Genomic DNA, 17,222 nt, shown 5'->3' on the forward strand with positions numbered 1-17,222 from the left:
GTTACTAGGCCACTTGTCCTCTCCATCTTTACTCCCGACTCCCTCTTTCCTTTCACCCTCCAATGCGTCCCAAATGTTTTGAGCATTATACTCTAATGCCAAAAGTTTATTTCTGATAAAGGTTTATATGATAATTGTATATGTTTTAACATAGAGGAATAAGGTAAATGGAAGTGCTTTAGTTAAATGCTGGACCACTGGAATTATATGGCAGAAAAAGACAAATTTATGAGGCAGGGTTGACCAATTTATGTGGCAAGAAAAGCCCAGTTATGAATTTACAATGCCAATAGCTCTAACTCAAAAAAATGTGAGACCTGTTGCATTGCTTGTTGGTAACTTGCCACACCTCATCTGTTTCCTCACTCTCTTTCCGTATTTTGTCTGAATTGGTCTCAAACGCTTTTGTCACTGTGGTTCTTATAGTGGCAATCATCTCATATTCTCCTGTGACTCATCTTTCTGCTGGCAAGGCAAGCGTGACAAAAAGTTAGTTGTTGCAATTTTTTTTTCCTGGCGCAAACTCTGTTCTAAAATTATACTCATGTAATCTCGAAGTGAGTCTGGCAATAGGTCCATTCGAGTTCTTCCTCCCCAGGGGGCAAAATGTTGATTAACAGCTTATGAGCTGTACTCAATACAAACTTGCTGCCCCATTCATAGTTTCTGAAATGTTCTATTACCCAGACACAAGATACTAGTTCTTTTTCAATCACAGCAAATCTGTGTTCTGTTTCACTCAATGTCCGTGATGCAAATGCAACATTGCACTGTTCATTACCACTTCTTTGTGATAACACTTCTCCACTTCATGCATACTTGCATTTACTGTAATCACGTGTTCTTTCTTCAAACAGAATTGTTTCAGAATAGGGGCTTTCACTAGCTCTCTTTTTATATTTTCAAAGTCTTTTGCTGTTTGTCTGACCACACATATACAACATTTTGTCTTAGTAGCTCTCTTAATGGTTCCATCTTGGTGGCAACATTTTCAACAAATTTATTGTAATACTCACACCAACAAAAGAAAGCAACTGATCTTCAGCAGCCGGTGTAAAAATGATAGTTTCTACATTCGATTATTATTATTTTTTCTTTTTTTTTTTTTTTGGCACTACCCTATCTCCCAACACAGTGTGACCCAGGTATTCAACTTTTTATTTTTTTGTTGTATAATTTACATTTGTGCCCCTTGAGAGTTCATGTTTTTCCAACCTTTTGCGCACTTTGATCATATGTTGTAGGTGTTCGTTCTCATTCTTAGAGAATATCAAAATATTGTCCTGAAAACATTTAATATGTTTTATAAGTGTCTATAAACATGTAAAACATTGCTCTCTGGAAAACAGAAGTTGCAGAGGCCAAGCCAAAAACCATCCTTGTACATTGCTACAAAGCTTGTGGTGTGACAAAAGCTGGTAATTATTTAGAATCTTCTGACAATTCAGTTTGGTGGTATGCTGACCTGAGATCGAGAGTAGAAAAAATGTTAGCACCCTCCAACATTGATACAACTTCATTAATGTTGGGCAATGGGTGACAATCCACTAATATATTGGAATTTAATGCCCTCGGGTCAACACACAACCTCATGTTTTGATCAGCTTTGCGTGCTAAACCAATGGGAGAAACCCACTCAGCTGCCCCTAATCCTTCAAGAATACTATCTTTGACCAACTCATCCAGCATCTTCTTAACTTCTTCTCTAATGTTGATGGGTACACCCCTCAGTTTCTGCCTCACCGATATCGCATTACTTTTAATTCTGATCTTGTGCACAAAATCCTTGAATTTCCTCAACATGTCAGTGAAAACATTAGGAAAACGCTCTTTAACAATTTTCCCACCATTACTCTCATCTTTGTGTAGTACTTGTCCCTCATTCCCCGTATCACACAAAAACACTTGATCTTTGCACCGGGGATTCAATATTATTCCCAACTTCCACTGAGCCTCCAACCTAGCACATGGACACCTTTTTACAGCCAATTAAAGCTTAATCTGTGCACTTCTGTCTTTATATTCTAACTTCACACACATGTATTCATCCATGTCCATAGTTGAGCCATCGAAAAACTCTCAGCAGTGATGTCTGAAGCTTTTAAACGTTGTGTGTCCGAAACTCCTTCAAACGTTTCCCTGAAAAACTTTCTGGTGATAATGGTCTAAGGAGAACCTGAATCCACAATCAGATCTAGTTCCACCTAAGCAATGCGAACCACACATCTAGGTGGATTTTTCCCAATTTCTTTAGTTTTATCTTCTCCAACTTCTTGTATGGATAACACCACTCCTTTACTACTGTCAGCACTTTTTCCACATTCACACAACAGCTTAGTTTCAATCATTTCAGCAGTGCACAACACTTTGTCACATGTTACTCCAGGAATTTCGTTAAGATCTTTGCAAACACGTGCAAAATGCACCTCACGACTCCACTTCTTCCATTTTTTGTTAATAGTAGGACACTAAGTTTATGAAGCGATGTGTGCACTACTACCACATCTATAGCATGTGCCACCTCTGGTTTTTCTGCTCTCCTTGTACCAAAGGAATTATTTGACCTCTACCCACTCGCATTAAAACCACCTTCACAATGTTCATCGGATTGTTTTGCAAGACGCACGTCCTCAGCTCACTCTACATGTATACTGGTGCTTTTCATAGTTGACATCATAGTTGACATCCATTTTTCAGATTGTTCTAATGCTTTTGCTGTGAATATAGCATCTTGCAGCTTAGGTTCACCCATAACCCATAGTTCTTATTATTTTTCACATGTACTGTAATTTGGTCCCTGAGCATTTCGTCTATCATAGGACCAAAATTGCAAGTCATGGATAATGCCCTTAATGCTGTGGAAAATTCATCCAATGAGTTTCCCTCCCTCTGCAGTCTAGTGTAGAGCTTGAACCTATTCAACACAATATTTGTGGTCGGTTTAAATCTTAATTCCATTCTTAAAATTGCTTCTTTATATACATCCATTTCTCCTTGTCCCACTGAAGGGTATAACTTGAGTCAACTTGTCCCTCCGACCCAATGCAATGTGAAACTATGTTTTTGTTTCGTTTTACCCTCATGCGTTTACTATCAGTGGTCTTCGTGTAGGTTATGAACTCCTATTTCCATCATATCCATGGAATGGGGGGGTCTCCTCTGTTTTGTAGCTGGTGGCTCAAACTGCATAGCGTCAATTACCAGCAATAAATGTTATTAAATGGAAACCGTATGCTAAACCTCCTCCATAATTCCTAGACAAAAATGTACCATTAATTGACACAAATACTGACCATACAAGGTTTCAGGTGAGAAAGAAAGTTCCTCAACTTCTTGGAGATAAATCCACGATTAGTGTTACTACATATTCCTCTTACCACAAAACGCTGTGCAAATAATGCGTTTAATTTCCTTAAAGATCGATTTGCCCCAAACAAATATGGCTACTCCATAGGGCGTGATAACAAAATGCACATTTAATTCTCTTTAACAGATCACTTTGCCCAAACAAATATGGCCACTCTGTTGTGCGTGATGGAGAAGTCACCTAGAGACTTCATGTGATGAGATGGCGTGACACGGTAGCTTGCCCAAAGAGCTAACTTTCCGATGAAGGATTCCAATACTTACTTGTTGCGGTCATAAAGAGGCGTGAGAGAACAGGAGCGTTTAAGTCCTGTGCACCTGTTAAGACATGTAACTCCTGTTAACATTCAAATTGCTTCCACTCTCCTCCTCAGTTGATTGATTGAAAATGTAATGGATCAGTTGTTCCCAACCTTTTGGCTACTGAGCACACCCACTCTATCATTGCTGGAACTTGGGGACCCCAACCAAATCATTATTGGAATCTGGGGATCCCCCTCTGAGTCATGACTGGAAGCCAGGGCCCCAGGCCTTACATTGTTAAAGATTTAAACGTCAAAACAATACACAATAAAATACAGAGGGAAGCATTCCATCAAGCACGTGCACAAATGATAACACATTCTATTTAATTTTCATGCAAAATAAAAAAATGAATAGGAAAGTTGGAGCTTTTCTAAATTCACCTGCAGCCAGACAGCATCCATACTATATTCTGTATGATGCACCAGCTCTACTCCCACAAATCAATCTCTGGATACTAACTTAATTTTTAGCTTCCAGTTTTTAAATTCCTTGACATTTACAGTGCGTTTTAAAATTTTCAATTGTATATTTAGCCACTTTATTTATGTGCACTTTATTAATTGTAAATATAAGTTAACTTTCTAAGCAGTTACGGCACCCCTGATGACGATTCTCGGACCCCGGATCACACGTTGGGAACCGCTGTTATAGATAACACGCAGACCAAACACGCGCACAACAGGAATAAAATCGTAACAGTGTCAAATCCACAGCGTGTCCGATAATTCCAAATCAGTTCCAGGTTTAATTAGAGGTGGGTCCGAATGAGGTAATCGGTTCCTCTGCTGCTACTGCTGATACCTCCTTCACTTGGCACCATTGTAAGAATCCACTCCAACAGTGGCGGCCGGCAGCTTTAGGAGGGAGGGGGGCGGGTGGGATACACACACACACACACACACACTCATTCTTCCACACACAGACACGCACACACGCACATCCATTAACAACACTCATACCATTCAAACATGCACGCACGCACCAAACATTCATTTTAAAAGATCGCACACACTCATTCTTTCACACACACATGCACGCACATCCATTAACAACAGTCATAACACTCAAACATGCACTCGCACACCAAACATTCAATTTAAAACATCACACACACACACACACACACTTATCTTCAGCCTCCAGGTCCCAGGAGGGTTGGGACTGCTGCCTTCCCTCATTGGCTGACCTTAGGTCAGCCAATGAGGGAAGGCAGCAGTCCCAGCCTCGTCACAGAGTGGGAAGGGTTCAGTGAGACTTCTGACCCCACCCCACCCCACCCCACTCTGTGACGAAGTGTCACTGATTGACACTCGCCCTGGGCACTTCAGGGCTTGAACCTGAAGCGCCCAGGGAGAATGTCAATTGGTGACGCCTTCCTCGTCACCCAGGGGAGGGCCTCGAGGCACCTTTGCTGAGCCGAGGAGGTAACGCCCATAGGAGCTGTGACTTCCTCAGCCCAGCAAAGTTCAGCTCAGGCAGCCAGGAGTGTGCACAAATCACGCATGTCTGCTTCTGGCTGCCTGAGCTGAACATGGAGTGTGTCTGTCAGGCTGACCTCTGTTCAGCCTGACAGACACTCTTCATGAGGGGCAAAAGGTGGGGGGGGGCGTGGCTTATACTTAGTTATGATGAGTTTGTTCTTATGGTCGAACAAATGTTCCTCGCTGGACCATGTATTGGGGTGTGATTGTTGGTTCCTCATCTTGTATCATAAAATTTATATTACAGTTCATGGGTGCCGGAGAATCGAGGGGGGGGCTACACAACTTATGTTTCATATTTGCTTACACCTGTAAGAAGTAACAATTTTAATGATGGCTACTGGCTTCTGGTATCCAGGAGGGGGAGTGCGCCTATGCCGTCCTCTCCTTGGACCGCTCTACCAAGTGGTCCAAGGAGAGGACGGCATAGGCGCACGGCGAGCGCCCCCTTTGATGTATGTTTGACTATAAGGGGACACTCCCGCTCCTGGATACCAGAGGCCAGTAGCCTCTAGGGAAAGGGCCGCCTCAAGGTAATCCCTTGGGTAAGGTAGACCTTTTACATTACACCTCTTAAATATTTAAGTAGAGTTTTCCTTCTTAAACTCCTCTGACGTGAGGTTTAGGGATCCTAGGCCCTGATGAATGCCCCAAGACCTTCCTTGGCTCACTCCTGAGGGCAGAAACATGTTGGCTACTGTTTGATAGAAAGGTGACCCTGTGAGTCCTTGTTCTCACTGAGGTGTCCCAACCCTTGTTTTAACCACACCAATCAGACACCATCATTAAAATTGTTACTTCTTACAGGTGTCTGCTTAGGTGTTTTTAATTTTTGACTAGATTAGCTGGATCCCAATTTTTCCTGAACAAAAGTTTATTTACGCACTCCCTCCTGTTCCTTTAACAGAGAGGTTGAGTCCGCCCAGGTGGCACTGTCCTACCTGGATGGGGCTAGGTGGTCAAATGATGAAGCATGACACTATATAGTGTGTGAGACCACCTAGTCCTTAAAGGAAATTCCCCCAAACCTCACAGCTACTTACTGACCTCACCTATCCAAATAGGAACACGTACATCCAAGGGCACAAATTGTGCCCTTAACGTCTTTCTCTATAGAACCCCGTACTTCTTTGTTTGTTTTTGGTTATAGAAATAGGGAGCTAAGTACTGTTGCGTTCCTTCTAAAACGTCCCTTCTTCTCCCTTACACTCTTTCCATGTGTGTTGATGGAAGTGGGCATAACCCTGTCCCATAATTCCTAATTCTGGCAAAACCAAGATGGCAGATTTCTAAATGTTGTGTCCCCATCAGGCAGCTCGACTTTGGGGTGGGACTGATTTGAGGGGTGGACACACCTCTCTGAATAGTACATTTCTCGCCTGTCCAGGTGTCAGTGGGCGCTGGGGTGCAGGGCGGTCGGCATTTCTCCTTTGAGTGAAGCCAGATCTGTATACCAAGGGCGTGGACCTCATTGAGGCCCCATCCTTGGAATGCAGATTTGCAGGTCATCCGATTGGGAGGTGTTTGCTAACATCCCTGCCAGAGCAGACTTTTGTTCCTGTCCAATCAAGAGCAAAGGCCCTCACCCTTGGGGATCAGAGACATGTCTGGTGGTGGCAGGCTGGTTAGACTAGTCAGCCAGCACACAGGTAAATGGTAGGTTTTTCAGGGGACACCTCTAAGGTCCCCGCTGAGTTCATGTATTAATAAATCCATCACTGGCATCAGTGAGGGTTTATTTATATGAGATGTTTGATGCCAAACATCCTTATGTTCAGTGAACCCATCATGTAGCTGGGGAGCTCGCATTGACCAGTGTCCAGCTCATGTACTTATAGTGGCTTCCCTGAGAATCGACAAAGACATAGCAAGTGCATATCTGCTTGTGCATCTATGTCCTCACATGTAATATACTGCACCCTGCCTTAAGGCTGTAAGGCCTGCTGTAGGGGTGACTTACATATTTTGCATGCAGTGTTAGGAGACATGGCACACAGGCTTTGTGCCATGTCGTGTTTTCCTTTTTAGCTGCACACAGACACTCAGCCTGCAATGGTAGTGTGCATGACCTATGTGAGGGGTCCCTGAGGATGGCACTATATATGCAGCAGCCCTTGGGGACCCTCCTTCGTACCCATGCCTTCAATACCAGGATACCATTTACTAGGGACTTACACGGATGCCAAAAGTATTGCCTATTGGGTAACAATAGCACCGTTTTAGCAATGAGATTTGGCACTGGGGACTTGGGTAGCAGGAACACAGTGCGCACTCAGTCAAAATTGCATCAAATACCAGGCAAGGGGCACTTTCCTACACAAATGACATCCTTTTATAAGAAGATTGCCCTGTAAATGCCCTTTGCATGCAGTTACTTGTTATGTACTAAGCAAAAGTGGACCAGACATGCAAAGTTGAGGGTGTCCATCATCACGCGACCAAAAAGTCTCATACCGTAAACACACCATAGTGGCTGATAGTCTTAGCTGTTACTTTTAATACACTTTCAGTGCAATCTGAACATTCCCCATTGCTAATCATACTTTCTCAGTGCTCTATGTCCCTGATCTGATTGTATTTGACCTCCCCGACTCCTCTCCTGGAGGCTGTTTAGTGCATCCACTGCACTTTTTGCTGTAAGGATTATTATTATTTTTTTTTCAGAGGTTGGCACTTTCAGCTTAGAATTCTACCCTCTTCTTTTAGAACTGTTTAAATGAAGGTAGAACTTTAGAACAAATTGCTGTTCATACAGGACATTCTTTGTCAAGCAGAAACCGCACTTTGCCCTAAGCCTGACTACGCACGGTCCTTTACAACCTTCACTACTAAAACATCCAGCTTTTTCTTAGTAGCCTCAAATGTATGACCAGTGACACTGGGGTATAACATTACTGCACTTATATGGAATATCCTTTAAATAGATCTCTCTAACCTTACAAATAACCAAACCTGTATGTGCACTGAAGCAGCGCTAAAGTGCCCCATTCCACTATGACATGTCCAAACCTTTTTTGGAACCCTGTCATAGGTGGCACAGTTGTGTATGTAGGTACTTACAGTGATGACTGTATTTTGACAAACTTTCTCTCCTTTTAGGAAGAGTCTAACGTGTGGTGTCTGACAGATAACAACACTGAGACTTACTGGGAGAGCGATGGATCCCAGGGCGAGCATTGGATACGGCTTCACATGAAGAAGGGAACTATTGTCAAGTGAGGCACTTTCATTCTATGTGATGTATTAGCTCTAATGTTTCTTGTTATGCCCAAGTGCAAGTTCAAATAAACTTAATAATGTCTTCATTATGCCTTCATGTTCCGTCTGCCTCCTCTAACGGGCATTACACAATAATACATTTTCTCCTGTGTGCATTTCTCTCATAACCTCTGGCTCCATACAATGTGTCTGTGAATTGTGAGACTTGACTGCTTCCTTTATTGTGCATGCATACTGCCTCCACCCCGTAGGTCCTCCCGAGTTAGGCTACATCATCTCAATAAGCAAATGTGAACCTTGCATCAAATTTTACATTTGTAATACCTTCCTAGAATACACTTGAAACTTGCTTTCTAAAGCTGTATAGTAGGTTCCTACACAATTCTAAAGCATGTTTTCTTTCTTATCCAAAAAAACTCTACTTGCAGTAAACTGGTGGCAATATCTTGGTGGCTGCAAAATCCCTGTAAACCCTCACAAAGAGGGTATCCAAGTCAGACTTGACCCCAGGCTGCGTACTCCCCGTAGAACGGTTCACACGGCAAGCTCTCTAGCACTGAGAAGTTCAGATTCTGCTGTCATGCACTTCTCAAAGAAGGACTTTCTAACTGAAATATTCAAATAGCATTGTTAATCTTATTGGATGCTGAAGTTACCAGTTACAATTTTGTTTATTTTCCTACATTTCTCCCAGAGTACAAACTACTGGAAGTTCAAGATATTACCCTGCTAGTTACAGGAACTGGAATTACTAGAATCTAGTTCTCAATTCACCAATGGCAATTTGCAGTTTCTAGCCATGCCCTTGATCCCCCACAACGTGCAGTATTTCTTCCTCTGCCATGGCCTTTTCTTTCTCTGTCCTGTTGCATAGTGGCTTGCAGTACAAAGGTGTGGCACTCAGAGTTTTATTGCCCATAGATCAGTCACCTGGTAGGCATTAACATATGCCAAAGTAATGCAGCAAAGATGAGAACATTTACTTTGGGAAGATAGCATTTCCTGTTGCATGCAGAAAGTGGGATTAACGGCCAAGGATTCTTGCTAGCTTTTGCAGACTCTTGGTACAGGGCCAGGCTACAACTGTCTCCAAGTAGAAATAAAATCACACTGTGAGGAACCTGATATCTGATCTCTAGGGTAGGTTTGGAAAGTGCAGGTTAGCTGTTGAGTCAGCATAGGATATGGGAGTGTTTTGTTTTTTTATCTCGGTCACCAACCAACTGGAGGTGGTTCTTTTTGGTTCAAATTGCAGGGTAGATGTTGCCTTTATGTCCACAGCAGACTGACATCTCCACCTGGCAACTTGGACTTATCATTATCCTAGTTTGCCAGGCTGCACGGTTATCCTCACAAGACATTCTTGAAGATTTATAAATTACATGATTTCCTGGAGATTTCACTAATGGGTTCATGGCTTGGTCTCTAGGAAATATGTGTAAAGCATATGGATTCCTAAAAGGAACAGTATTACTTTTTAATAATTCTACCTTAAAGTAAATTTTCTGTTTCGATCACAATCCCATGGCAGGAATGCAGCGTTGTGCTGACCTAGGCCTCCTTACATAAGAGACAGACCGAATTCACCCTGATCGGACTCCTCAGGATACTGAAGGATCACCACCGTGCCTTCATGCACAGTGGTGTGTTTGCGCCTCTGTAGGATAACACTTGCTTTGGTATTCCAGGATTGAGGGACAGGGAAGGACGCTATAGTACTTGTCGCATTGTCTGCCTCCACTGAAGGCTGCATTAATTGCTTTATATAATGCCTGGGACCATACCGGTGTAAGTAACATCAGATTTGACAGAATGCGACTGGCTAAAGGCAGCAGGTGGGATTAGGGCAGCAGTGAAATGAAGGTCCAGGGTAAAGGTGTCTGTTTCTTACACAATGAAATGCACCTTATTCCCACCATCATCTACATTCTAGACCTACTTATGTGCTGCAACACCACCTTCACTGCACACTACACAACCGTCTCCATTGTACCCCTCCTAGATACACTCATCACTATGCTAACACTTTATTCAAATACTGGTGCTTTACTACATAAATTCCATACCTCACACATGGTACACCACATCCTACGCCATACACCACGATCTACATCCCACAGCACCACTAGCTTCACATATGATGACCTTTCATTTAATTATGCAATGCTGTTCCCAGTAGTGGCAGGAACCAGCCATCCTTTTGTGCTCTGCTGTAAAAGGTCTTGTTGCCCCCGCCCCTTTGCTACTCGGGCTGCTTGTGTCTCTAGTTGCCTTAGTAGCAGACATCTATCTTTGCTGTGCCCCTTAGTGTTTACTATATCTTCAGCTTCACATCCACTGACATAGGTCTACAAAACCAGCACTTACACCTATCACCACCACTTTTTGTCTACAACCCTTTACCCTTCACCACCACCAACTAATTCTTTCATGTCTGATAGTAAACCACCTATCACCTACCCGTATTGCTTTCTGCATCTCCTTCACCTCTACCACTCCCCCTATACATCCTACATCCACCACTTACGCTCTTTCAAAGTTTGGCTGATGTGTACATCCACATAGAACATCACCTCTTTCCATTTCATCACGCCTGATCTAATTCTGAACTGATCTGATTCTGTCAATATCCATGGTGGTCCTCTGTTGCTGAGCAGTGTGACCAGGTCCCATCATCACTGGAAACTCCATGTGACCAAGGGCACCTTGCCTCTGCTCTGCTTACCACTCGGTCCTCGCACCATGCCCACTTCAATTATTTTCCAACCTCTTCAGCTATATCACTTCAGCTGTCTTCAGCATTCTTTTCTCTAAGTTCCTAACCTATACTCAGTTCTCTAATGGTTTAGACCTCCCGTTCCTCCAGCACTTTACTGCCATTTGACATTCACACACACAATTCCTCAGCAGATCAAGATCTTCATTGTTATTTAAATGCACCTGCGTTGTGTGCACCATCCTACGGGGCATAATATCTTACTGCTTTGTACATAAGCACTGTTGCCTACCAATTTGTATCTTACATTGTATATGCCTATTCATGCTATATGCCTGTTCAGAGGTGGACATATATGCACTGTCTGAACTGACTTAAGTGTTACATATAGACCTGTAACTGTTCTCTGTTTGAGTTTATACAGTAACACTTCCCTTTTGGAAATCTGACCTTTGCCATCTGCATCTCTTTGTCCCCTGCATAGCCCTGTTATAACGTCTGCTCGCTATACTGATTTTTCATGACAACCCTCCCTTTCATATTAGGTTATTTTGGCTTCTGTATGCTTATAATTGTTTGTATCTATCTACATTGACACATTCCTAAATAATTGTTTACTTCATATGGTGCAATCAGTAATCACTAGTGTGATGCCTCATCAGTGCAAGATCAATTAAAAAATGTGCCTGAACATTCACTACCTGAACTCTGACACTGCCCCAGACCTTATTGTCATCTCTGAAACTTGGTTTTGAGTCTATTCACCTGGCTGTCAAATACTTTTTAAAAAGAAATGTCGAACTAATAAGAACCGTGGAGGAGCAGCATTTGACTTCAGTATCTCCTGACCAGCTTCCAAGATAATTCTGCTGTTGAGCGTACTCATACAACATCTGCTGCTCAACTTCTATAAACTGGTTGCACTTATTCTTTACAGATCTGCAGACCACCATTCACCTACCTTCAAATTCATTCCTCAGAATCCTTGCCTGACAACTCCCATTGTCAAGTCTCTGCATTTTAGGTGAATTGAACATATGTTTCAACAAAACAGAACCCTGGTGTTCAGTTTCAAGTGGACTGAACTTCCTGAAGTTGGTCTATGGTTGTAGGCACCTTACTTAGTAATCCTTACTAGTCACTTTATGTAAAGTATTCTTTGGTAACTTTTTATACTTACTATCAGTGCAATCTTTGAACATCCATGACATATCAACATAGCAGAAAATCTATCCATCATCTTGATCTACCAATGCAGCATTCACAACAAATGTAACCTCCCCCTTTGCAACTTCTACACACTGACAACAAAAAAGACCAATACAGGACATGGAAGAAACTTCATTTTAATGCTCTTCAATCACAACTGGTAGACTGTAGGAAACGTTGTTTTCTTTGTTGCAGTGTGCCTCCAATATTTGCCCCTTATCAGCTGTTAGGTGCTGTTTTTCAACTCTAGCCGTGCACTGAGTCCTGCTAACCAGACCTCAGTGCCAGTGCTCTTTCCGTAAAGCAAGGTATTGTCTAATTGTAAACCAACTGGTATGAACTTTAGTACCCCTGTAAGTCCATCGTAGATGGTACCCCTGTACCTAGGAAATGGGTACTAAAGAGGGACCCTAAGGGCTGCAGCATATCTTATGCCCCCCTAAGGGACCCACACACAAATTACACATAGACTGGCATTGCAGGCTTCATGACATGGTGCCAACCATGTTTGAAAACATGATGTGGCACACTCCTGCGTGTCGTGCCAAAGACAATGCATGGGCTACATGTTTGTCACCTCTACAGCAGGCCTTGGCGCCCTAAGGCAGAGTGCATTAAAGCACTTGTGAGGACATATCTACTTGAGCAGATATGTCCCTGTAATGTCTAGTACCATTGCTAGATATTACAGGTGAGCAGGAAAGCCATCTTAACATTTGTACTGGGCACTGGTCAAAAAAAGTTACCCAGCTACATAATGGTTTCCCTGAAACCTATAGTGTTTAGTATCAAACACCTTGTCTTCATAAAGCTGTACTGATGCCAGTACAACATGTATTGTGATGTGCACACAGAGGACACCTTAGAGGTGTTCCCTGAGGCCCTACTAGTCCTCTATTGTGCTGGCTGAATTGTCTGGTAGCCTGCCACCACAGATGCATTTCTGACCCCCTGCAGATGAGAGCCCATGCTCTCAGGAGGTAAGGAACAATGCATTCTCTAGCAGGAGGTGGTATTACCTCCTCCAGCAGGAAGACTAGTAAATAAGCATATCAAGGCAAGAGGATTCAAAGCCTCTGCTGCCTTTGATTTGCAACTCCGGCTTCCTCCAGACCTGGAAAATGCCACCCCCTGCCCTGAGGCTCACTTGACACCAGGACAGATGGGAAATTAGATAGTCTGGAGGCGTATTACACGATCAGGCTAGTCACACCCCTAGGGTGGGCTACCTGAAGTGAACATGAAAGAATAATATCCACCATCTTGTGTGTGGTGAAATTAGGAACTCTGGGTCAGAGTTATGCCCATTCCTTGCAGGAAGTGGTCATATAGGGGTGTAGTAACCCCAGAGATAAGTACCCCATTGGCTACTATCTTACAGTCCCCTTAACACCCCTAAATTTAGTATTTAGGTGGCCCCCAGACACCAGGAAAGCAGATCAAGTCAAGACTTCGACTACTGGGAACTGAATTATTAAGAAGAGGGACCAAGAGAGTGAGACCTGAAGACCTGCACCCTCTGACTGCTGCAACCCCCTTGTGTTCATCTGGACTGGCTTCCCAGTCGTCTCTTGCCGCCTGTTTTTACAGGTACTGTTCCCCATTGACTGTGACGGGTAGGTTTTGAGGCTACTGCTGCAAGAAGCACCTCTGCATCTGGACGCCCCAGGGCGGCAGAGAGAAATTAACTGTTGGTGCATTATTGGACATTGGCCCCTTCTTTTGTTGTCCATGATTACCTTGAAACCAGGATGGTAGTAAAGCCCTGTCTGATTCCAAACATTCAACTCCTCTATGATAAGGTAATCTTACTGGAAAGTGATATTTATAGGCTTGCCTATGCTAAGCCATCTAAACCTGTGATGGAACTCTACATGCATAGGCGCACTTAGAAGATCTTCACTTTCAGAGCGTTCCTTTGAAACTCAAGCATACAGGCTTCCACAGCAGAGCAGCCTCTTACTCAACCACTTTTAATCACTTTCAACCCTTGTCATGGTTATGAGGTGTTATACTGATGTAATAGTACAGTAGTTCACAAATACTTGATTACTGCAGCTGTCATCCCAAAAACTGTTACCCATTCTTGGTCTATTTTTGCTTTTTTTCTGTACACATATATATACTTGGTCCCCTGTAGAGCTGCGATGTTATATATGTGTATGGTATTATTAGGACATAACTTTTTCTTTTCCTTTGTGAGTTTAATGCATATACATGATGTCTAAAGGTCTGTTATACGTAATGTTTAATGTACTTATCCCTGTCCTCCTATGTACAGTGTTATTTCATCTGCAGGCTGTCCCCTATATGTAGTCAGGTACTTACCAATGGTAAAACATTCTTGCTGTGTGTGTGAATGCAAGTTATGATAATGTGATTAAAACACCTCTGTTTTCCCTCTGCCACATTCCTTTGTCACTCACTTAGAAAACTTATCCTGACTGTCAATGCCACTGACGAGAACTACATGCCAAGGAGGGTGGCCGTGCACGGGGGAGAGGCAGATAACCTGAAGAAGCTCAGTGAAGTCCCTGTTGATGAGTAAGTGCTTGTGGGGTGTGGGGGAAACTTTATAATAAGGTGGTAATTGCACATATCTGTAACCTGCTGCATCCACCTGTAACATTCTCTGTCTGCAATCTTTGTATGCCCATTACATCACACCTCGTTATGCCCCGGTCCCAGCCAGTCCGAAAACAAAGAAAAGCAAATGCTTTTTGATGGCTTTTAATGACAAAGTAATGTTTTTGGTGGATGGAAGAATATGAGTAAGAACCAGGGTCCTGATGGTAAAGACTACTCCTTATCCCAGTGCAAGATGTGCAATGGCATCAGGTTGAAAAGGAGTGGAGGTACATGGTGTGAATTTTACACACATGCGTGTGTGCACACACACACACACACACACACACACTCTCTCACTCTCTGCCTCCCTCTCTCTCTCTCTTTCTCTCTCTCTCTCTCTCTTACTTCCTCTCCTCCCTCTCCCACTTCCTCTCCCCTCTCTCTCCCACTTCCTCTCTCTCTCTCTCCTACTTCCCCTCCGCTCTGTCTCTCTCCCACTTCCTCTCCTTTCTGTCTCCCACTTCCTCTCTCTCCTACTTCCTCTCCGCTCTGTCTCTCTCCCACTTCCTCTCCTCTCTGTCTCTTTCCTACACCCTCCACCCTAAGGGTAACAGAGGACTAGTAAGGTGAGGCAGGAGAGGCACCTGTGCTGCAAACAGGTTTGCTTCCACACACCTCTGCGTCTAAAGCTCCAGGAGAAACCACAACCTGCCCTTTTGCAGCAGAGTTAAATATCACCTGGGCATCCCTGAGACCCGGCAGTTTCCCCAGGACGTGTATATCTTGCAGACACTCAAAGGAGTGTGTAGAGCAGCAAGCACTACTAGTAAAGCTTGTGATCATAAGCAGCTATCAGGGGCTCATCAAAATCAGTACTGTGGCCTTCCCAGGTACACACAGATGAATACCCTGGGACACCCAGATGACCGTTTAATGGACTACTGCAGGCAATAGATTATAGCCATTCGATACAATGTTAGTAGGGCACTAGTCTTGACTCGAGCCTACATGCAGATGAGCCTGAAAGAAAGAATGTACCTGCCATGCTTCGTAACATATTGTCTCACACTAGATGGCAGATGATGGCTCTCCAGTGGTGTCAGAAAAGGTACTGGTTGCAGCGTCAAGGAGACCTCTTGGCTCAGTTACACATGTTCCAGTCATTGCAACAGATCTGCACTGGTGAATGGATCCCTTCCTCCCTTATAGGTCACCAGAAGATGCACAACGGCTGTGTGCCTCGTAGTAAACAGCACAGGCATTGAACCTCATTGCACCGACTTACTTAACTGGCCCATGTAGATGTTAACTGCCAAAAAGGACATGTCCAAGACTGACAGACTGCTTGAGCATCAAGAACAAACCCTGATGCCCATGTAATCTGGGGGTGAAAGCACCTTCACTGTTCCTTCATTACCACTTTCCAAGGAGTCATCAGTCTGGGCGAGCAGGCTAGAAAAAGGTACATGTTAATATTAGAGATGAGGTTGTTCGGTGTTGTGCAGTCCCCTTACTATAGTCCTCTCATGTGAGAAGCTGACAGGACTCACCTCGGCAGCTGCAGAAACCTTTGGCAGTTCAACACCTGTATTCACCATTAGAATGACATGTACAACTTAACCTGAGCACTTGCAGAATGCATGGAATGCATGGAACCTCTTACAACAAACTTGACACACGTTGCATTAGCCACTCTAGGGTTGTTTCACTGTGAAAGTATCAGTTGTTGAAACTAATGTTAGTGTTGTCTCCTAAAAACATACCTAACTGCCAGGCAGTACCAATATTGAGAGCTACACTTTTGTTATCATACAAAACTACATCATCCTTCAAGAGGAAGCCTCTGTTGTACAACCTTGCCATGGCCTCTGAAAGTCCGAGCCTAGAGAAGAGGTCCTTGGCTTCAGCTAATCCATGTTCTATTCTGGTCCCTGAGATTTTAGCAGGTCTGACATGTGCCCTTTGAGTATGTCTAGCTGATCAATGCTTCCTAGGTTTGCCTGTTATAATGTTATTTAGGGATCCACTTCTGATAAGTATTTCCACTTGGATTTCAGGATTTGCTGTGCATTTGTTACTAAGGATGGGCATAATTGGTTGTGTTTGAATCCACTGAATCACGCAGATGTACTTTTAAAATTCTGTGTGAGGGCAGAGTGGCTATTTGGTGCTATTTTTATAGCGAAAAATACAGCCTCACGTCCAAATATGGATTTGAGGATACATTTTAGGGTATGAAAATACCACTTGCTACACTTGCATACTGTGCAGTTCTGAAAAGTATTAATCACTGTAGCATATACAATTGTGCAAGTAGTAATCAGTGGTTTCTAAACTTCAAAAACCACGTTCTAGTT

At 43.3% G+C, this 17,222-nt stretch overlaps 1 protein-coding gene across 1 annotated transcript in view; it reads left to right on the forward strand.

Moving 5' to 3' along the window:
• HECTD3 (HECT domain E3 ubiquitin protein ligase 3) overlaps positions 1-17,222 on the forward strand; it is a 249,983-nt gene that overhangs the window by 51,856 nt on the left and 180,905 nt on the right. Inside the window, exons 5-6 of the mRNA XM_069232820.1 lie at positions 8,253-8,368; positions 14,728-14,841. Of these exons, the coding sequence (XP_069088921.1) occupies positions 8,253-8,368; positions 14,728-14,841 (230 nt within the window). The remainder of the gene's footprint in view (positions 1-8,252; positions 8,369-14,727; positions 14,842-17,222) is intronic.

Source organism: Pleurodeles waltl, chromosome 4_2 (genome assembly GCF_031143425.1).
Source record: "Pleurodeles waltl isolate 20211129_DDA chromosome 4_2, aPleWal1.hap1.20221129, whole genome shotgun sequence".
Classification (NCBI taxonomy): domain Eukaryota; kingdom Metazoa; phylum Chordata; class Amphibia; order Caudata; family Salamandridae; genus Pleurodeles; species Pleurodeles waltl.